At 47.7% G+C, this 22,918-nt stretch overlaps 1 protein-coding gene across 1 annotated transcript in view; it reads left to right on the forward strand.

The window, feature by feature from the left end:
* The window catches only part of LOC144119410 (cytochrome P450 3A11-like), a 334,374-nt gene that overhangs the window by 72,042 nt on the left and 239,414 nt on the right, over window positions 1–22,918 (forward strand). Inside the window, exons 7-9 of the mRNA XM_077652030.1 lie at window positions 2,730–2,875; window positions 8,281–8,402; window positions 9,746–9,833. Of these exons, the coding sequence (XP_077508156.1) occupies window positions 2,730–2,875; window positions 8,281–8,402; window positions 9,746–9,833 (356 nt within the window). The remainder of the gene's footprint in view (window positions 1–2,729; window positions 2,876–8,280; window positions 8,403–9,745; window positions 9,834–22,918) is intronic.

A 22,918-nucleotide genomic window follows, 5' to 3' on the forward strand; every position in this document is an offset into this window, starting at 1 on the left:
GACAACACATCCGCCTTAGCTGTGTGTTGCTAGGTGCTTGAACTGTATTGTAGCGGGTGTCACTATCGCCAGCGCTCATCCGTGTCTTTAGTGTCTTCTTCATCTTGCGCTGTTTTCTGATTTGGCTTCGGCAAGGAAGGCCGCTGTATTTAGAGCTAAACGTTGCGCATGCCGAAAAGAGAGAAGAGATCTTTCTCGAGTGTACTGGAACGCGGACGGGCCACATCTGCTGCTCGGTGCACTGACCCGGCCCTCCTCTTCCGGAAACTTTGGCAATGCCGCGAGAGCCGACAAAAGGCTCCAGCACCATTAACTTGAATAATAATAATAATTGGTTTTTTGGGGAAAGGAAATGGCGCAGTATCTGTCTCATATATCTTTGGACACCTTAACCGCGCCGTAAGGGAAGGTATATAGGAGGGAGTGAAAGAAGAAAGGAAGAATAGGTGACACGAAATCCCATTAACTTGAAACCCTGAGGAGTGGGGCGCAGCTTCGTACGCGGTAAAGTTAAGCGGGCGCGGTTTGTTCGTGTACACTTCGTTTTCTGCTTGTATTCCTGCCGAATCGTGTTGTTTTGCTGGTGTGCAGTAGTGCAAAATTAGCTGACGACAACGGCGGATAGACAACGGGACAAAATAGAACTGGCGTGCTTTCTGGTGCACTACAATAGGGGCGTCCGCTCATGAAAAAAAAAAACAAAAAAAGAAGTGATCCTCGTTTAGAGCTACGCTGCAGCCTATCGACCTAAAGTTAATTCGCGGCACACAAAAGAGGAGGTCGACAATTTCGTTAGGTATTGTAAGTGCTTGGACAGCATTTAGCTTGTAATGTTGTAGATAATGTTGTTTTGTTCTTACTAGTAAATGTTTTAGTACGTACGTAATCATCAGCATTATCACCATCATTAACAGGCTAACTGCGCCCACTGCAGGGCAGAGACCTGTCCCCTGTCTCTCCAATTAACCCCGTCCTTTGACAGCTGCGCCCACCTAATGCCCTCAAACTTCTTAATCTCAATCACCCACCTAACTTCCTGCCGCTCCCTGTTATGCTTCGCTTCCCTTGGAATCCACCCCGTAACCCTTAAGCATCAGCCGTTATCTTGCATTGGCAGCACATGCCCTGCACAAGCCAATTTCTTCCCCTTGATTTCGACTAGGATGCCATTAACACGCGTTTGTTTCCTCACCCACTTTGCCCGCTTCCGGTATCTTAACATTGCACCTACAGTTCCTTTTTACACAGCTAGTTGCGTTGTCCTCAACTTGAGCTCAACCCTTCTCGTTAGCCTCCACGTTTCTGCCCGTAGGTGAGTACCGGTAAAATACAGCAGTTGTACACTTTTCTCGTGAGGAATGTTGGTAAACTTCCATTCATGGTCTGAAAGAACCTGCCATATGCGCTCCACCCCATTCTTATTCTTCAAGCTATTTCCCCTCTCATGATCCGGATCAGCGGTTACTACCTGCCCTAAGTACATATATTCCTCTACCATGTCCACCACTTCGCTACCAATTGTGAACTGCTTTTCTCTTGATAGACTGCTGAGCATTACTCTGGTTTTCTGCATGTTAATTTCTAGACCCGCCGTTCTGCTCTCCCTGTGTAATTGATTGATCATGCCTTGCAATTCATTTCCTGAATAACGTATGTAATAGCTGCCGCTAAAATATTTTTCTCCGTTTACCATGCGCCGAATAAAATCTTTTTATATTAGCGTTCGTGATCATAACTTCACACTCTGAAATATTGTGTTCCAAAACATGTGTTCACTTCCTACGTTCAGGTGCTTCTTGCATAGACCTTTCATCATGAAAATTACGCAACTTTCGTCGACGCATTTACACGCTGCCTTCCAAGCTCACAAAGAGCCTCACACGCCCGACAGCCTAACTATAGGCGCTCATAATAAAGACGTTGTACATTACACTGCGAGGGTGACATTCCCATAATAGTTTCAGGAAATTGCCTGCCATTGCCCGGAAACTCACTCCCGTTCGAGAACCTTAGTACGCTAGTCGTAGCTGTGTTCCCACGTGCACATTTTTTTTCCAGACCACCATGCCACAGTTGCGATTCTATTTAACTAAACTGCAAGTGAAAGTTTAAGAATTTTGGTAGCAAATCCCGATCCTGGCCATTCCTCGGCAGCTAGCTGTAGAACAAATCACAGTTCTGTTTTTTTTTTCTGCTCTGAAAATTTTTTGTGTATTACTTAGTGCTTCATGACATTAAATTGGCTTAAGCCCGTTGTGCGATAGGCGGTGCGGGCGGGGCAATTTTTATTTTTATTTTTTTCCTGGCTGCCCACCATCTAACGAAATTTTAGGGAACTCTTACCGTTATGGGTGGACCGCCATTTTGAAATGTATTAGGTGAAGGGTACGGCAGCTAAGAGAGCAAAATTTGTGATTTTGCGCGCTCAGTAACTACGAAAAATATTGCGCCGTGATGGACACCACAAGAGTGTTAATGAAAACGCTAAAGCGTGTAAGCGATCGCGCTTTGCCGACAGAAGAATATATTTGCCAGTTTCGCTTAGTGTTGTCCCTGCCTTCATCGGTCCCGCACTTCGCTGGATGGTTAAAGCTAGCGCCGTGGCGTGATACTCAGGGCCGTGTAACCAACTGACTGGCTGTCCAGCGCTCTGTTGGAGTTTTATCTTTACTGCGTTCACGGAAAGCGATGGAACATGCCCTCTCTCTGTGTTGCGCTTTTCCACGTAGGATCTTTGGAGCGTTCGGGCTAGACGTCGTAGCCCAGACAACGTTCAGCTTCAGCTTGGACTCGCACCGCGACGTGAACAACCCATTCTCCGTGCAAGCCAAGCGCTTCTTCGCAGCGGAATACAACTGGAGGGCCTTCTTTTGCTGTACGTACCGTTTTAGCCGTTCTCTTGTTGTTCGCCGAGATTTCAAGGGTAGCCTTATGAAATCGGTGCTTATCACTGTGACAAGGCTCCAGCGAGCCCCGTGGATTATGTTATGCTTCCAGCATTTTTAAACCGTGGGTTTGTAGTTTGTGAGCAGTCTTTTCCTTTCTACTGGTGCCCTTTATGATTGGCAGTGGGTGCGTGTAACGTCAACGCTGGTAGCCGGAAAGCAATGCCGCTAGCCGGATCCGTTATCACAACCCCGGCAAAGGCACACGAATCAGGAAAGGAAAATTTAAATTGTAGCATTTAACATCCTGAAGAAACACATGTGCTATGAGCGGTGCCGTAGCCGAGGCCTCTGGATTAATTTACACCATCTGCGGTTTTTCAGCAGAAAACGAAGTTTTCTGCATGTTGTCTCTATCGGAATACGGCTGCCATGGCTAGAATCGAACCCGCAACCTTGGGATACGCAGCCGAACGTCTATGTTATCGAGCCACAGCGGCGGGTCCGATGACTGGAAAAAGAGAGCTTTGCAAATGCGGCCTTGGGATGTCTAAATGGGACAAGAACCGTCTATCAGACATGGCTTCAAAAGGATCATGTGTTCTACAAGTCGGTATTTCTGCACGACAGCAAAACGAGGGGTGCTCGTTGTCTGACGGAATAGTTTACACAGAATCTATGGACGTTGGCACCTGTTTGGTGCGAAGGAAATCGATTTTTTCCCCGTCAGCCAAGTAATTAGTGAAGTGCTTTGCAGGGTGCTTTGACTGCTCTATGGGCGGATTAAAGTTAAGAAGTACGTATGTCGCAGGGTAACTGAGATGCTGGACCGGCAATACGCAGGGATTATTGTCCAGTAGACCACTGTAGCCTAGGTTGAAAAAAACATGTAAGCAGTATTGAAAATGTGGCCCATGAGTTATTCCAGAAACTGTCGGGTACTCGATAGCGCTTTGAGACTTCGTTCATTGTTTTGTTTCTTCGCAGGAAGCACATGACGACAGTGTTATCGAGCAGAAACGCTCATTTCGGCTGCTGGAAACATTGCTTTTGTGGAGCTATGGTTTTAGCGCGATAGCGTTTAGGCTCCCGTTGTACAGAAAACCCGGCGTCGTTGGCGGCAGCGGGGTTGGCAGGTCGAGAAAAGCATGTTCCCACCTGCTACCTTTAGGTCGACCTTGGGACGTCGAACAACCTTCCCTCTGGATTGTGGGCAAACAGCCCATCGTGACAGGTGGCAAATAAATTAATAATTGGCCGCGAGCAGTGGCTCGGGAAGACAACCTTGGTTTCACAAACGCCACTGGTGGTTGTGTTCTAAACAGCCACCTGTCGGGCCAGTGGCGCATCGCTTAATCGCTGCGCTTGTGCGCCAGGAATGGCACTCGGCATATTTCGGCTTGCCATCCGAATCTATAGGTGACAGAGAAGGAGGAGGGAGGGGTCTCTAATGCTACCGCATTATACTCTTAAGGGCAGGTCAGACGATATGTGATGCTCAAAGAAAGAACTGTATCCGTGTCTGCGAACACATACTGAAAGAGAACCTCAGTTCGCTGAAGAGACCCCACGTCACGCCCTTAAGGCGGAGCTTAAGTGTCCATTAAGTTCCACCTTAGGTTTTTTCTTCTCTAGATAGTGCTTCTCCAGGAATGTGCACGCGTGGGAGGTTTACGGAAGAGCTGGTGGCGGACAACTGCATTGCAGACTTGTGTTTATGATGGAAGCAGTGTCATTTATCACGCATTTATAGTTGCATCCGTCTTCGGTGCAGGAGGATTGCGCATTTAGCGTTCCCAGAAGCTTAGCCAAAGCCGTTTTCAATTGATTATGAATGTAGCTAGTGGACGAACTTACACTGGATGAAGCTGGGTGGTGGGAAGAACTTCATCTGATTGTTCATTCCAGCTCACGCGTATAATCCTTGTTTGCGAGCTTCATCATGTGTGAGCTTCATCGTGAGCTTCATTATGTGTGAGTTTCATCGTGGTTTGCAACCGTAGTCAATGCGTGGAAGCCGATAAGGGGTGGTAGCTCGGTTGAGTGAATTCATTAATACAAACCTATTTGAGTTGTAGAGGAGTGTTAGAGGAAATAGTGCTTCTGGAAATTCCATTCATGCACAAAACCTGACATATGAATAAAGGCTGCAGTTCTCGAATACAACTGTATTACTGGTATCATCAGAAAACAGCGTTCTTAAACGGAGTATTAAGCATCGTAGAGGAACAGCACAATACAGTGGCGAAGTGAATAGCGGCCAACGTGGTGCCATTTTATTATGCAACTGCATATAATGATGCCTCCAGACTCTTTTTTCATCGGTCACTGCGGAGGAAATGTGCCGTTCGCAGCTGGAAGCAAGCGGACTGCCGCACTTTGGTGCCTGCGCTTTGTGCAGACGTTTAGCAGACAGTCATTAAGTGCAAACTAGAAAAACAGAAATTAAGTTTTGAGAGGCGGGAGCCTGTAAATGTACGATGCACAAAATCGCATTTGCGACAGAAGTAAGCGTAAATTATATCTGTTGATAATCATCATTCATGTTAGAGGTTCTATTTCAATTCTGTGGCATTAGGAGGGCCATGAAGGTGAAACCTGTCCGGCGGTGCAGGCGCCAGTGTGTAGGCTCCACCTACCAACCGCGGAAGATGTCTTTCCACCTGCCACCTGCCAACCGTCCTCTCTTTCCCTGTCCACTTGTAGGGGATTGGATAAAGGCAGGCATACGTGCAAATTAGGCAGCCTGCCGAAGAACTGTGTCCAAAAAGATTAACCTCTTGGAAGCTATTCGTTCTCGCATTGCTCGGGAAGGGCAACGTGGGTCTCACAAGCCGCATAGGTGGCTGTGTGTGAAGCAGCCACCGGCCGGCGCAGAGGCGCATCGCTCGACCGCTCCGCCACTGAGTCGGTAATGGTACGAGGACGTGTTGCGAACTAACATAACTTTGTGACACATTTTGCGTAGCTGCACAGTCAAGTTGGAATAAAACTAGATTCGGAATAGATTGCGGATTGAAAAGCAATGGAGTCACAATTGGAATAGAATTAGAATTTGAAGAGACCCTACTGAAAAATGTATTTAGGTTTGAATGGGTCAGCAAATAGGATTGTGGCACATTTGGTTTGGCTTTATAGGATGGACGTCCCAAAGCGGCTGTCTCAGGGCTCCGGATAATTTCGACCTCCTGGGGTACTTAACAAGCACTAACAACGCACAGTACACGGACCTTTCACATTTTCCTCCATCGAAGTGCTACTGTAGCGGGCGGGTTCGAACCCACGACTTGCATGCACTGTGTGATGTAAGTGCACGGTAATTAACCACGGGTAATCGAAGTTATACGGAGCCCTCCACTAAGGTGTCCCTCAAAGGCTGAATCACTTTGGAAGTTTCATCCTATAATGTTAAACGAAATGTGCCATAATCCTATTTGTCGACCTATTCAAACCTGCACACATTTTTCAATATGGGATTGATAGATTGGTGGATGTAAGAAAAAGGCTATCGCATTTCCTTGGCATCAATGCAATGCATCGCCCCGGAATATTTTTCTCTGCCGATACAGTTAGAAACCTTGACACTTTGGGTTCATTCCTGCGAACCTTGACGTGAAATGAGGTGTACGTATAGCATGATTATCGGCATCAGTATTCGAAAGGCGCATATAAAGGGATCTGTGCGCTTTTTTTTGTCAGGTGTTCAGAGCAGGCAGCCGTATCGGAAAGTTGTTCGCCCAGAAAAAAAAAAGTTATTATTGAAGCCTGTGTTGTGTGTGCTTCCTTTCACCGCAGCATGACACCGTTACAGTTAAAACAGACACAGTGTCCACGACATAGTAATGACAGCTTAACTCTGACCTTGCGTGGTGACTTAGTCACAATGGCTTTCTTGTTCTGCGCCCAAAGTCACGAAATGAAGCCCGGCGCAAATGAAGCCCGGCGCAAAGGGCGCATTTTGTCCGTCGTGAAATAGAAACCCGCCCGAGTTCTGCGCCATGTAACCGAAAGTTAAAAAAAAAACCTTTGGCGGTCGAAATTTAACTTGGAGCACTCCACAACGGCGTCTGTCACGGCGCATGTGGTGCTTTGAGACGTTAAACCCCCAAAAGAAGCCATTCCGCTGTTTCCCTACTGTAATGAAACGGGTCATCAAAAACAATAAAAAACACACTAACACTATCACAGTGCTTCAAGAAAACGCGAGTACTTTCAGCGCCCCTCATCTTGAACGTTGGTACGTCACTGGCTAGCGAACGAAATAAGGCAAACGGGTTCTTCGCCTAAGCCTTCCTACCGTACTAAACCAACGCTCATCCAATAATGGTGAAGATCTTAAATTACACCGTTTTAAACAAGTCCGTGAAATGTTTCTATGAAAGTTTGTGCATGTTTCGAAAAGACTTTGTGCTGGTTTTGTGTTCCGTTGCACTACAGGCATAAACTACTAAATACGCAATTCCACACCGGAAACAAATTTCTCACACTTAATGAAGTTGTTAGTTACCGCACTCACAAAAAAAGTTACTCCCTCTAGTTAGTACAAGGTCTTTTCAGACATTGGTACCCTCGTATGTTTCTTTGCTTTATTGTTATGTATTTTGCCTTATGTAATTTGTTTTGTTTAGGCCGCTAAATGCCGTCAAATACGGCTGCAGTCGCCCCGTCAAGCACACCTTCGAAGCAGCATTTACAAGGATTCTCCTTTCCTTGTACTGAAGGAAGTATAAATATAGATAAATTAAAAAACACTATCATAACATACCACACTACGCGATGTCGTACCATGTAGTAACAAGTTTAACGCTGGCATGCGGGCACCTACGTATGAGCGCAAAAACTCTTATAACAAAATGCAAACGTAGTTAAGGGCTTCAGATACGGTGCGAAATGTTAGAAATTTTCTGAGCTCGGTTGATCGAAGTTGAAGGCAGTCAGATTTGATTCGAGAGACTTTGAAGAACCTTTCATCTAGCTCTGTACTCATCTCAGCTGACAGTGATGCCTTTGCCAGCGTACCGAAGCTTGATTTCGTCATAATCATCATGCCAGCTAAGTTCACTGCAAAATGAAGGGATTTCTCAGTGATCAATGAATAATCCTCCTTACCTTGTCATGTCTGTCATGCGACTTGAATAATCCTAGTCGCGTGCAGAGAACGTACACATAACTCTATAGGGGTAGCCCACAGATAATATACGAACACGTTCAAGGTGGCGCACAGAAAATTTAGTAGGCCGTATGTCGGTGGAAGCCGCCAGACAGCTCTCAGAACAGCCCGAAACAACATGTTGCGGCAATAAAAAAAAACACAATGTGCCTTCTTTGATAATAAGAGGAGAAGGACGAGAAAAGGACTTTATTTTGATGCGTTCGCCCATTTTATCATTTCCAGTTCAGTTCCCTTGGCTGAGCACGATTCTCGGTCTTAGGATATTCTGCCCTGAAGCCGTGCAGTACTTCAGCGGTGTCATGGCTGAACTTTTGCGGAGGAGAGCTGCGAACAAGGACGAGAACGTGAGTGCTACCAACTACGAGTAAAACAACAAAAACAACGAAAACAAAAAGGGCAAGCAAAAAAGGTGCGTAAGAAACGACACCAAGATTAACTTGTGGCTTAGCGCCTGTTAAGTTACTGGTAATTAGAAAATCTAATTTACTTTCTGAAACCGCGCTGTTTCGCAAGATTAGCACACACCAGCTAGTCCAACTGTCTACGCTTGTATTTTGCCAATACTCCATTTGTTGTTGCATCAATAATCGTAGTGATATGAGAATAGATGTAAACACAACCCAGGCGGTGTAATTTCGGTTTCTGCATTGATAGCCGTCTGTTTTTCTACAGCCACGTAACATGGCTTGTTACGTAGTCTACGCTGAATTGCATTTTTTTCATTGGTACGCGTTTACCAAGTCGTATTTCAGAAGTTGAAAGTAACTTTTGAGAATTTAGGTTTACATAGGTATACGAGGCAGCCTATAAAGAGAGGAGCAGGTGGTAATGCATGTACACGGCTATGGTGTTTATTTTCTGCCCGTTCATTACACATTATGAGCGCCAGGTGGATGCTGCTTTCACTAAGTATATTTTGGGTTGAGCAGAACAGAAGATGAAGGTGAGTGTTAGCCAGGTAATTAGCATATGATCTTAAGCGACTTTTTGAATGAGTGACTTTTCTTTCGTATTACAAAATTCATAGAAACTCTGCTGGCTACAAACTAACCAGTTTTCGAAGCTTGCTGAATACCCACTGAAGGTTTGCAAAGTTTCTAAATAGATCAGTCTCTAATCAACCGTCTTCAAGAAGCAGTATTGACGCTGAGGGTTCGATTATGAACTTAAACTTGACACATTTTGTTGATTTTATCAATAGCGTCTACCATATCCTTGTGCTTCGCCAAGCCAAGCATAGATCAATTACAGAAGGCATCTGGTTGATGACCATCATTCTTAGTACAGACGTAGCGATTTTCAGAAATAATCCCGGCCACTCTTGAAATTTTAGCTGCTCCTGTCAGCTGGCATTGTTCCTTTCTATTAAATTGAGACGCCACTATAAAGATATAAAACACGCTTTGTCTACATTGCTGCATTGAACGCTCTGCAGTCCGCTGAATGTGAACAGTAATGAAGTCCCCACCGAAAGGCTGTCTTCATTGGAATAATTTCTTCAGTTGTGAATTAAGATGCTAACGCATTTTTAATAAGCCCAGGAGCTGCACATCGGACGGCGATTTATTGCTTGCAGCCTCGCAGGAAGAGTCAAGTGCGAGAGACTTCGTCTCGGCGCTGTCTAGCGACATGAGTTGCGCTGAGTACGAGCCCTGGGTGCGAACGGCGGGGTTTCATTTCTGCGCAGGACAGGCCCGACTTCGTGCGTCTCCTGATGAACGCCGAATGCAGGGAAGAAGGGGGACCGACCGCAGCGAAGGACAACGCCAGGCGCGGTGAGTGGGCGCTGTGTCAGTATTCTTTAAACGACCGCTGACATCTCCCAGGCTCACAATCGTTCATTCATTCCAGTGCTAAAGCACTGCTACTGGGCCCCGCCTTCCTGCCCCTCGGGAACGGGAATCTGCTGTCAGGGTGAAGTGAAGCCTCGTGCACCATACATAGGCAATGAAGAGATTAAGGCACAAAACTAGGAGGAAGATAGCAAGACCATGGACAGTAAATGTCTGGCGGCACTCATGTCAGCGATAGCATCAGTGGAGAGGCTGAAGGAGCTCCGATACTGAGAGGAGAGGTCGATAAAGGGGAAAGCTGCTTCGCCCGTCAGGAAGTGGCGTCTGGCGTTACTATAGTGTCATCAGTGATGTCCATTGAGAGGCGCAGCGGTGCCAACGTCACACTCTCGCTCGCGCTGTAAGGACCATGCTTGATTGCGGAATTGCGGCTTTTTGCACGTATTTAGTAACGCTGAGATTTGGGCGAGTTAGTAAGCATTCCTGGTTAACTCTCTTGTGGCGCTGGGGAACACGCGCAAAGTTCGCTACACGCAATAAATATAAATACCCACGAGAGCAGCAGATTGGACAGCCGTCGTCGTAGCTCAGTTGGTGAAGCACCGGAAGCGATATTCGGAGGTCGTGGGTTCGTATCCCACCAGCGGCATGGTTGTTTTTCTGCTGCTTTATAACTAGTTTTCTTCCCACTAATCAGCACAATTAATAAACAAAAAAAACATTCCCCAATGCGCCTTGGTTTCGGTGACTGTTGCCTTCCTTCATGTATATATATATATATATATATATATATATATATATATATATATATATATATATATATATATATATATATATATGTGTGTGTGTGTGTGTGTGTGTGTGTGTGTGTGTGTGTGTGTGTGTTGCCGCGAATCTTTGTAGTGTTTGTTCCTTATTCAAATCTGCCGCCACGCCACTTAGTCGCTTTGTTTGCTACGCAAGACGCGATTAGATTTATCTCGATTGATCGCAGCCGGGCACAGCTGATTCTACGTTGTTCCGGAACCTTCTAGTAACTTTGCACGCTTTATCCCGATAGTTCGCTATCAGCTTTAAATTGAGCAAGGCCGGCAGCGGCGGGAATTCTGTTCGACGACCGCCGCGCCCGCTTGTTGCTACGCCGCCGCTGAGTGATTCAGTCCATTGCGGGCGCAAGTCAGCCCAAATAAAGACTTTTGTTAGGCACAATTTTCGCAGCATTTATGTTCTGCGGAGTGCAGTCACCACTTCGTGATATCTGGTGGAGGTGCGGGGTGGCCTTCCATGTTCCGGACGCCCCCTTCAAGTCGTGACGCCAGCCCCTCTGCGCTTTGCACCAGAGGACGAGCGAGCAGCTCAGCGAGGCAGCCGACGTCTCCAGGGAAAGGACCCTGAGTTCGGGACCATGCCCGACCACACCAGACAGCGAAAGGATGCCGCTGCAAGCACCACTATTTCGGCAAAGATGTCGACCCCGATCATACTGAAGCAGCCGCAGATGCCGCCAATTTTCAATGGATCCCTAGACGAATACCCCGAAGAATGGTTGGACCAATATGAGCGCATGGCAGCATTCAACAATTGGGATGATTCGGCGAAACCCCGGCACGTTTTTTCGCACTGGACGGCTCAGCACGCATGTGGTATGAAAGCCACGCGTCTTCCCTAACTACATGGGAAGCTATTCAAGAAAGAACTCTTGAAGGTATTCATCAGTGTCGTGATGAAAGAAAGAGATAAACGACTCCTCGAGTCCAAGATCCAGCTTCCGAATGAGAGCGTCCGCGGTTACTTGGAAGAAATGAAGCGCCTCTTTCGCCGCGCCGACCCCCAGATGATCGAGGAAAAGAAGGTTCAGTGTTTATTGCGTGGCGTAAAAGAACACCTCTTTGGCAGAATCGTCCGCCAGCCGCCAAAAGCAGTCAACGAATGCATTCAAGAAGCCAGCTCGATCGAAAAGTCCCTCGACGTCTGGGCACTGCAGTACAACCCCCCCCCCCCCCCTTTGTCTGTTCAATGTGTCCAGACACGATGACCACCACCAGCGACTACTTACAGGCAGTGATACGCGAGATCACCCGCGAGGAGCTACGCTGATTGCTGCTATCCTCCCCACAGCTTGAAGCAGCGACTCTCATGGACGTGGTACGGACAGAAGTGCGACAGGCACATTGCACCCCGAATGACACAGAACCCTAGACCATGACCTACGCCGCTGCAGTACGCACTCCTCAGCCCCAACGACAGCCCCTACGTCCTCTCCGACATGAACCACTTGTTCCCGAGCGCTGCCTCCCTGCCCCCGCCCACCAAGCCTATGAGCAACGCACAAGCCCAAAGAAATGCGACGCCTGGAGGACTTCCGACAACCGACAAAGTATTACGGCCTGTAAGGTTTCTGGCGACAGCCGGTGGTCTGATTCAGCTGCGTATTCGGCCAGGACGCCTGCAACCGGGGTCACTGCACGGCGATAGGCATCTTGTTTCCCACGCTCGGTCCTCGAGAGGTTTATTGGATTCGAGACGGAGGATTCCACTGTCGTTTGTAAGCCTTGTTCCCGGAAGATCGTGCGGCCCAGAGGCCAGAACCGAGCAGGAGGTGACTCACCCCTTCAACTAGGCCTGCTCGCCGGCGTCTCGCCTATTCGGACTTCCCGGAAGACGTGGCCGGCTGGAACGTGAGAACTGTCGCTCGGACGCGAAGACAACACTCTCTCTGGTGGGGGGGGGGGATTGTCCAGCGGCACCCTCTTTCTCCGGCGATGCATGTGACGGGGAGTGTCCCTATGTGAAGTGGTGTGTGTGTGTGTGTGTGTGTACGACAACGCAAGTTAGGCCACGCACAACCTGGCGAAGACCGCCTCGAACCTGGAGAATCCTAGGGACCGGACCCTTTATAAACCGGACGACGAGTGCCGTGAGAAGGAATCCTCGATCATCCTCAGATCTTCTCAGATCCTCCGACCTTCCCCCATCACCCTCCAATGGGTTCCAAAATCTTGTAAATAATGTAAAATAAACCCCCTGTACAGTTTCCTTCATAACCAAGTCCGTCAACGTCATTCGGAGAAGGGACCTGCGGCGCTGAAAGAGTCAGCTCACTCAAGGGCCCCTCGTCCCCAACAACTGGTTGGCAGCAGCTGGGATGGACCGTGCGACATCGTGCTTTCTCAACCGGTAAGCGTTTCGGCATTTTGCTATAGGATTCGCCAGGCTTCAGATTTTGAGAGAATAATCTAGAATCACTTGGAAGTGTATGCTAATTGAGAAAGGGTAATCTCACGACATTTTGAAGATAGCATTGCCAAAGCGGAGAAAGCATTGTCATGGACCTTATGAAATTGTCAAAGTCGGACTTGCTGCTGTTATGCGAGGAACTGTCAATAGAAGTACAGGGAAAAATTAGAAAACTTGAAATATGCAAGACAATTCAAAAGCACGTAGATGACGATCAGCTGGTAGATACGTGGAATTTGGTACAGGAAGAAAAAAGAAAAAGGGAAGCGGTATGGGAAAAAGAGAAAGAACGGCAAAAGTGGGAAGCTGAAAAAGAAGAAAGAAATCTAAAGCGATTGCAGCTTGAAAGCGAAAATCGAAAAAAGGCGACAGACGAGAGCCGGGTCTCCTGAAAGAGCAAGCGATGTACAATCATATAGAATGAACAGATTCATGCAGCCCTATGAAAGTGGAAGGGACATAGGATTGTACCTGGGAAACTTTGAGAGAACTTGCGAAAGGGAGAACTTTGCTCGCAGTACATGGCCGCAACGGCTTCTGACACTCTTGCCATGTGAAGTAGCTGAAGTCATAGCGAGACTTAGCACACAAGACGCAGCTGACTACGAAAAAGTCAAAGCCAGCCTGCTAAAAAGGTACCGGCTTTCAGCCGAAGCTTTCCGACAGCGCTTCAGGAACGCAATGAAAAACGATAGCGAGGGCTATCCGGATTTCACGTATGGACTAAACACGAATCTGCTAGAGTGGCTAAAAGGAGCCGAGGTTTATGAAAGCCGAGACAAAATCATTGAGTGTTTTTGCCTTGAGCAATTTTACCGAAGCATTCCCCAAGTGGTGAAACTGTGGGTTCAAGACAGGGAAAAAGTCGACACAGTTGAAAGGGCCGCTGAGCTAGCAGAGGAGTACGTTTCGCGCAGAAGGTTGAGCACTGAAGAGGGTGCGTCACACGCTCGAAATGCGATGCGAGATAAAGGGCCTAGCAGAAAGACGCGAAGTGCTAGAAGTTCGGAGCAATCAGAGGCAACGAAGGTAGCGCCAGAAAAGCGTGAAGAACAGGCGAAGAGACAGGGAGCAGACAAAGCCGCGAAAAAAAGTTTGAGGCTAGTAGGCCATTTCGTTGCTACAACTGCAATGGTGTCGGGCACTTTGCAGCCAAGTGTACAAAGCAACGTTTGGTGTTCTCGTGCGTCGAGGATAACGCCGAGAATCTAGAGCTCCTTAAGCCATACCTGCACGAGCTGCACGTTAACGGGAAACCGTGCAGGGGGCTTCGTGATAGCGCCGCGACGATGGACGTTGTCCACCCGTCTTACGTGTCAGTGGACGATTTTACGGGAGAAGTCTCGTGGATAAAACAGGCAGTAGAAGAACACAGTGTATGCCTTCCCATAGCTAGAGTGATAATTTGTGGACCGTTTGGAGAGCTAATCACTGAGGCCGCTGCTTCGAAGGCCGTGCCACTTCAATATCCTTACCTCTTCTCGAATCGATCAGACCAATTGCTACGCGAGAGAGGCCAGAAACTCGGAAGCGGGGTGATACAAGCTTTGACAAGATCGAAAACTCGTCAGCTCGCATCTCAACTAAGTCAGATTCCCGAACCTCAGGTAGCCAGAGACGCACCAGCCAGCATATCGTTGCAATCAAATGAGGAGGGAAGTGAACCAACGAGGAATGAAAGCCAGACAGCTGACCGAGCAAATGAGCGACGAGGGACTTCAACCACTAAGTCGGTAGAGGAATCAGAAAACGCTGAAGGATCCGTTTTATCTCCAACATCGCGTAGTTTTGATCGCCTTCTGCAGGTGAACAGGGAGTCCCTAACAAAAGAACAGAAGCAGGATCCAACTTTGGAAAGACTGCACCTTAGAGCTAAAGAGGGCATCGCGAGACGCAACATAACGATGCATGAGAAGGGAGGCTTACTATACCGACACTACCAGGACAGAAAAGGCAAAACATTTGATCAGCTGGTCGTGCCCGAAAAATACAGAGCGGACATTCTGAGTCTCTGCCACGGAAATGGCTGGGCAGGACATCTGGGAATCAATAAAACAAAGGAGCGCCTATTAATAGAATATTATTGGCCGGGTTGTTTCAATGATGCAGAACGCTACGTAAAATCATGCGATGCGTGCCAGCGCGTGGGAAAGCCGGGAGAGACATGGAAGGCTCCACTGAAAATTGTTCCATTGATCTCGGAGCTTTTCCGCCGGCTTGTAATAGACACAGTAGGCCCTTTGCCTAACACGAAATCAGTCTATAAGTACTTGCAGACTATGCTATGTCCCGCCACAAAATTTCCCGAAGCAATTCCGTTGAAGGGCTTGAGCTCCACAGAAATAGTTGATGCTCTTTTGTTAGTGTTCGCGAGAATAGGATTTCCGGCCGAAATCCAAGCCGATCAGGGGACGGTCTTTACAAGCGCCTTGACGACCACATTCCTAGAAAGATGTGGAATAAAACTGTTGCACAGCTCGGTGTATCATCCGCAGTCCAACAGTGTAGAGAAATGGCATTCGGTGCTGAAGCGGGTGATACGCGCTCTTTGTTATGAGCATAAAGCAGACTGGGAGGATTGTCTGCCGGCCACACTTTTCGCTTTACGAACAGTCCCCCACGAAGCTACGGGGTTTACGCCAGCAGAACTCGTGTACGGAAGAGCCCTCCGTTCTCCCCTCCGAATGCTGAGAGAAATGTGGGAAGGGACAGGAGAGAACCAGACAGTGGTTGAGTACGTGCTTAAGCTACTGGACCGCCTTAACAACACGAGGGAATTAGTAAATCGAAATATGAAAGCTGCCCAGGAGGCCGCCAAGGTCTATTATGACAAAAACGCTCGCCTTCGAGGTTTCACCGCGGGCGATCGCGTGATGATCCTCCGGCCATTGAGAAAAAACAAGCTGGAAGTTCACTGGGATGGTCCAGTAGAGGTGTTGTAAAAACTTTCGGAAACGAATTACGCGCTAAGGGTTCCAGGCAGGGGAAAGCAGGTGAGAATCTATCATTGCAATCTGATGAAGCCGTTCGTGGAACGCAGCGGGATCGTCAATCTGACTCTAAATGAACCAGAAGAGCTGGACAGCGAGAGTCAGGGTTGGAAGGGAGGTGCGGACGCTAGTGACAACGTGGAAAACATTCTGGCTCACTCCGTGAATGCAGATTTCCTAAGCGGGACACAGGTCGACACGCTAAAGCAGTTGTTGAGCGAATTCGCTGACCTATTTAGCAGTCGCCCGGGAAATACACACCTCCTAACACACGAAATCGAGCTCATCTCTGATGAGCCGGTACGGTCGAAACCCTACAGGGTATCACCGCGGCAAAAAGAAATAATGGACGCGGAAATTCAGCGCATGTTGGAGTTAGGGGTTGTAGAGCCAGCGGAAAGTGACTATACCTCACCGCTAATTCTTGTTGGGGCCCCAGGGAAAGATCCTCGTACCTGCGTGGATTATAGAAAGCTTAATAAAATTACCAGGGATCAGCTATACCCGATTCCCAACATACAGGAAAGGATAGAAAGGGTGAGCGGCGCGAAATTCATTTCCACCCTCGATACCGGGGATATTGGCAAGTTCCCCTCTCAGAAAGCGCGAGCAGGTATGCCGCTTTCATCTCCCCAGCGGGCACCTTTCGACCCTTAATGCTTAGTTTTGGGTTGAAGAATGCCCCCTACAGCTTCTCGAAACTCATGGACATCGTACTGAAGGACATGCAGTGCTTTGCACTCCCTTATTTAGATGATGTGGCAATTTTTTCGGAAACCTGGCAAGAGCATCTAGAACACCTAAAGACCGTGTTTTCCAGTTTACGACAGGCTGGACTGACGCTGAAGGCAGAAAAGTGTAGACTTGGTTGCGCACAGGTGACGTACTTGGGCCACGTTGTAGGCCAGGGAAATAGGAGCCCATCCGAGTTAAAGATTGCCCCGATCGCAGCATTTCCGCAACCACGGACGAAGACGGCTATTCGCTCATTTTTGGGATTAGTTGGGTACTACCAGCGATATATTCCTAACTACTCACAGCGGGCTAGTCCCTTAACTGACGCCTTGCGAAAGGGAGCACCTACTAACGTAAGTTGGGATAACCAAAAAGAAAACGCTTCAAAAGCCTGAAGGAAGCACTCGTGTCCCGACCGTTGCTCAGGACCCCTGACTATGGGAAAGAGTTCATAGTCCAGTGTGATGCCAGTGATAGAGGGCTGGGTGCTGTCTTAAGCCAAGTTGGCTACGACCATGAAGAACACCCAGTTCTGTACATCAGCCGCAAACTGACCAGTAGAGAGGAAGCGTACAGCGCTTCCGAAAAAGAGTGCGCGTGTTTAGTTTGGGCAGCGCAGAAGTTGTCGTGTTACCTGTACGGAGCAAAGTTTGTATTTGAGACTGACCATTGTCCTTTAACGTGGCTGTGACAGATGTCCCCCAAAAATGGTCGCTTGCTCAGATGGAGTCTGGCTCTCCAACAGTACAATTTCTCGGTGCGTTATAAGAAGGGGAAACTGCACGCAAATGCTGATGGCTTGAGTAGACTGATGTAAGCGGGAGAACTAAGAGGAATCTCCTCCTGTGTGAGTGTTTTTTTTTACTTTGTTCCCAGTAATCCGGCTGTGTGGCAGTTTCAAAAGGAGATGTTTCGCGCTCAGTCGGCACAACATTAACCCAAATTTGAACACAATTTTTTTTTAAAAGTGTATTGTTGTCAATGGAAGAAGCCTTGTGATTCTTTGGCGAAGTCCGAGCGCTTGCGGGTGGGGCAGTGCTTTGCTGTTTGGAACGTCCCACCTGCGCTTTCCTTTCTTGGTGGTGCTTTGGGTTCTGCCTTGGGGGCGATGATATTGCAATCCAGGGGACCAACACGGACGCCATCTCATCTCTTCCTGCCCAGCGGTCGTCAACGCTGGACATTCGAGATTTTTCGGGCCGCGGAGGAGCTGTAAGGTTTCTGGCGACAGCCGGTGGTCTGATTCAGCTGCGTATTCGGCCAGGACACCTGCAACCGCGGTCACTGCACGGCGATAGGCATCTTGTTTCCCACGCTCGGTCCTCGAGAGGTTTATTGGATTCGAGACGGAGGATTCCACTGCCGTTTGTAAGCCTTGTTCCCGGAAGATCGTGCGGCCCGGAGGCCAGAACCGAGCAGGAGGTGACTCACCCCTTCAACTATGCCTGCTCGCCGGCGTCTCGCCTATTCGGACTTCCCGGAAGACGTGGCCGGCTGGAAGGTGAGAACTGTCGCTCGGACGCGAAGACAACACTCTCTCGGGTGGCGGGGGGGGGGGGCGATTGTCCAGCGGCACCCTCTTTCTCCGGCGAGGCATGTGACGGGGAGTGTCCCTATGTGAAGTGGTGTGTGTGTGTGTGTGTGTGTGTACGACAACGCAAGTTAGGCCACGCAGAACCTGGCGAAGACCGCCTCGAACCTGGGGAATCCTAGGGACCGGACCCTTTATAAACCGGACGACGAGTGCCGTTAGAAGGAATCCTCAATCATCCTCAGATCTTCTCAGATCCTCCGACCTTCCCCCATCACCCTCCAATGGGTTCCAAAATCTTGTAAATAATGTAAAATAAACCCCCTGTACAGTTTCCTTCATAACCAAGTCCGACAACGTCATTCGGAGAAGGGACCTGCGGCGCTGAAAGAGTCAGCTCACTCAAGGACCCCTCGTCCCCAACAGGCCATTACCGCGTCGTGGAGTGCACCTCTCCTGCTAATTACGTCGCCGAATCCCTCACGCCGTCTACCGATTTCCGCCGTCGCCGTTCACATACAGCGCCTCAAGCCTTATTACGACCCCGCCATCTTATCGTCGGCGTAAGTCGCCAGGATGGATCCTCTTCTCCCAGGTCGATTATAAATAAGGAGACTAGCATGCGTGACAGAGACGAGGGTGAAAATGCTCTTCAGCAGCATCGAGGTCACAAGCAAAACCAATGAAGAAGCTGGGGCACCCACAACAGCGGATTTCCCGACCATTGCGGAAGCTGAGCAGATAATTAAAAATAAACGGACAGCTGGGTTGCAGAACCGCCGTCAGAAGTGTCACCCGAAAAACACGTCAAGAATTTCAAGTGATGCCGGACGCACGAGCGAAAATACGACCACTTACTGAGCACTTCTACCCACGCCATCACAAAGATCACCGCACTGCACCATGTCTGCAAGCGCCAACAAACCATCAAGAGTTCCGGCACCAGAAACTATCACCACGAACCCATACTCAGCACCAAACCACCCGACACCCGCTGTGGTGGGCGATACGTCACCGGTTGCCACTCCGACAATCCCAGAATCACGGAGGATTCCCATATCAACAGCAACAGAACCAACTCTGGGCTCCCAACAAGCTTCCGTCACCCTGCAGAACTTCGGTCAAGAGGTCGCCACGCCGAAACAAAGGTATGACCTCAGACGACGCTGTGGCTCAGCTTAACGGCTGAAGTTAAAGCAAAACTGACAGGCCGACCAGGATCACGCGCCCACCATTTCTCCTTCTGCTAATGTCACACGCTCTAGGAATTTCTTAAAATTAAGAAAAACTACTGACAAGCTAACCAGGCACGAGCTCCACATAAAATCTCTTCAAATATATCTTAAATCAGAAACTGTACCGAAGGGACTTCTCGTATCCCTATCGCCATCCATGAGTAACCTTTCAGAATCCCATCGAGAAGCATGGAGCAAAGAACTACTTAAGGCTTCTTTAAACCTCCTGAAAATAACAATTGAGCACTTTAGACAGATGTTAGCATCAATAATACTCGAGGAGAGGCGGCGCGTCACAGCATGATACTCTCAGCATCTGAGACAGATGAGCTTGAGGTCTTTCAGTTGAGCAAAATTAAGCAAATTTGGACGAAGAAACTTAAAAAATTCTCTCATGATGGCATTGTTATTTAGGCAGGTATGGAGAGCACAATGGTATTGCAGCTGGCAACGCACATATCCCCACCCGACAATAACAACGAAACGATAAACGAACATACAACCACATTAGACCGAACACCTGGAGAGCCACACCTTCCGGAAAATATAATCAACCTATCAAGCTCACAACTCACTCCCGATGAAAAGTCCCTTTTATCACGCGGCCTAAAATTCTGCCCGAATAATGGGCAGTATAATGAATACCAATTACTCAAGGATCTAGATGATTTTTCCCGAACACTTAGACTACGGGAATACTTTTTCGACAAACACAGCCAAAATAATGCTTGGTGCCCGAAATCTCTGGAACAGAGGACATCCAAAATGGGAAGAGATAAATATCTAGACCTATATATTAAAGCGGTACAGAAGGACATATTGCAGGCCTTCGGGACACGAAAATCTGGTCCACCCAACCTCACAAAAAATCAACGTAACGCTTTAGACTCACTCGGGAAACGAACCGACATCGTCATTAAGCCCGCCGACAAGGGTGGAGGTATAGTTATTTTGTACAAATATGATTATATTCAGGAGGCCAACCGCCAACTCAACGACTCAAAATTCTATAAGAAACTATCATCAGACCCCACCTCTGAACACCAGAGGATCATAGCAAAAACTTTGAATAAACTAACCGATGAAGGTGAATTACCAGGGCGAATAAGTAAGGCGCTGACGCCAAAAAATTCCTCCACGGGGCGCTTTTGTATGCTTCCGAAAATACACGAAGAGAACCATCCGGGGCGACCTATTGTTTCTGGTGTCGGCACACTGACAGAACCGATCTCCGATCACATCGATTCCCTCATCAAACATATACCTCCGAAACATCCACCTTACATACGTGATACTAGCCACTTCCTGAGAGAATTATCCGATGTCACCTTCCTTCATGGCGCTTTCCTAGTTACCATGGACGTGGTGTCACATTACACTAATATCCCCCATGACGACGGAATACAGGCCATGGTCGGAGCCTATCAGGAACACAGAATCCTAGACTCTCCCAGTCCAAGTGCCATCGAAACGCTTGCAAATTTGGTCCTTAAGCTTAACACTTTCGAATTCAATAACTCATATTATCTTCAAACGAGTGGTACGGCTATGGGCACAAAAATGGCACCAAATTACGCCAACATATTTATGAAAAAAATTGAATCAGACTTCCTTTCCTCATATCCAACCAAACCGGCTTTTTACAAACGTTTTCTTGATGACATATTCATAACTTGGGCAGAGACAGAGGAAAAACTAATTCAGTTTATCACCTCATTCAGCAACATACATCCAAATATATATTTCACACACACATACTCAACTAATAGCATTAACTTCCTTGATGTGCTTGTTCGTGTTGACAGGGGTGCATTAATTACTAGCGTTTATAAAAACCCCCAGACAGACAACAGTATCTTCATTTCAACAGTTGCCACCCACGCCATTGCAAAACTTCAATTCCGTACTCACACGCTAACAGATTCAAACGCATTTGCTCTCGAGCAGAAGATTTTGAAAAAAATGCTAAACACATGGGCGACATTCTGAAGAAACAGCGCTACCCGCCTTCAATCATCGACGATGCCAATAAAAGGGCAAGTTACTAACCGTAATCACATCCATGCGGAATCCCCGCCAACACCGCATCGCTCTAATCTAGTACTGACATTCACAGACAACCTACCGAATATTAACAAAGTCAAGTCAAGTCAAGTTTATTTTTCTTCAATATCATAGAACAAAGTGAGTGGCTCTCAAAAATTTTTCCATTGGTCCCCCGGGTAACATACAGAAGGCCAAAAAATTTACAAAATCACCTTGTGCACTCAACGGTTATCAAACCGAGGCCGGTGGGTTGCACACCTTGCGGAAAGAGCAGATGCCAAGTTTGCAAACAAATGCAAACCACAGCACTGACGAAAAGTACCCATTCAGATTTCAAACATGTTATCCGAGAGGACTTAAACTGCGATTCCAGTAATGTTGTTTACAGGCTCGAGTGTGGCGAATGTCAGATGCAGTACATTGGCCAAACAGACAATTCCTTCCGATTAAGGCTTAATAACCACCGCTCACATACTCAATCTCTCCCTGGCCTCCCACTATCGAGACACCTCCGCGAAAAAGGCCACGAGTTTGACAAACATAAAGTAACGATATAATAATAAAAGTAATAATTGGTTTTTGGTGGAATGGAAATGGCGCAGTATCTGTCTCATATATCGTTGGACACCTGAACCGCGCCGTAAGGGAAGGGATAAAGGAGGGAGTGAAAGAAGATAGGAACGAATAGGTCCGTAGTGGAGGGCTCCGGAATAATTTCGACCACCTGGGGATCTTTAACGTGCACTGACATCGCACAGCACACGGGCGCCTTAGTGTTTTTCCTCCATAAAAACGCAGCCGCAGCGGTCATGTTCGAGCCCGGGAACTCCGGATCAGTAGTCGAGCGCCCTAACCACTGAGCCACCGCGGCGGGGCCTAACGATATTGCAGAGTAGCTTTAAAAATGTGTTTTTTTTATATTGCAGAGTAGCTTTAAAAACACTCAGGAGCGCGAACAACGCGAATCATACTTTATTTTCAAATTTAACACAGTGCAAAAGGGCATCAACGAAAACCATGGCACCCTATCATCTCTTTCGATGGCAGATACCAAAGAAAATTTCAACCCTAATAGACAAAGTACCACCACTGACTGAGTCGTCTGAGGTCATACCCCTGTTGCATGTCAGTTTCGGCTTGTTTCCATCTGCCGTTCAACTCATTCTTTGGTCCCGCGAAGGCCATATGTCCCCTTCTCTTTCTTCTTTTTTAGTCATTATATATTTTTATATATTTTTTATTTTTTAAAATTTCTCTGTGCTATATCTTGTTTTTTTTGCATTCCTGTCAACA

The sequence above is a fragment of the Amblyomma americanum genome, chromosome 2 (genome assembly GCF_052857255.1).
Source record: "Amblyomma americanum isolate KBUSLIRL-KWMA chromosome 2, ASM5285725v1, whole genome shotgun sequence".
Classification (NCBI taxonomy): Eukaryota; Metazoa; Arthropoda; class Arachnida; order Ixodida; family Ixodidae; genus Amblyomma; species Amblyomma americanum.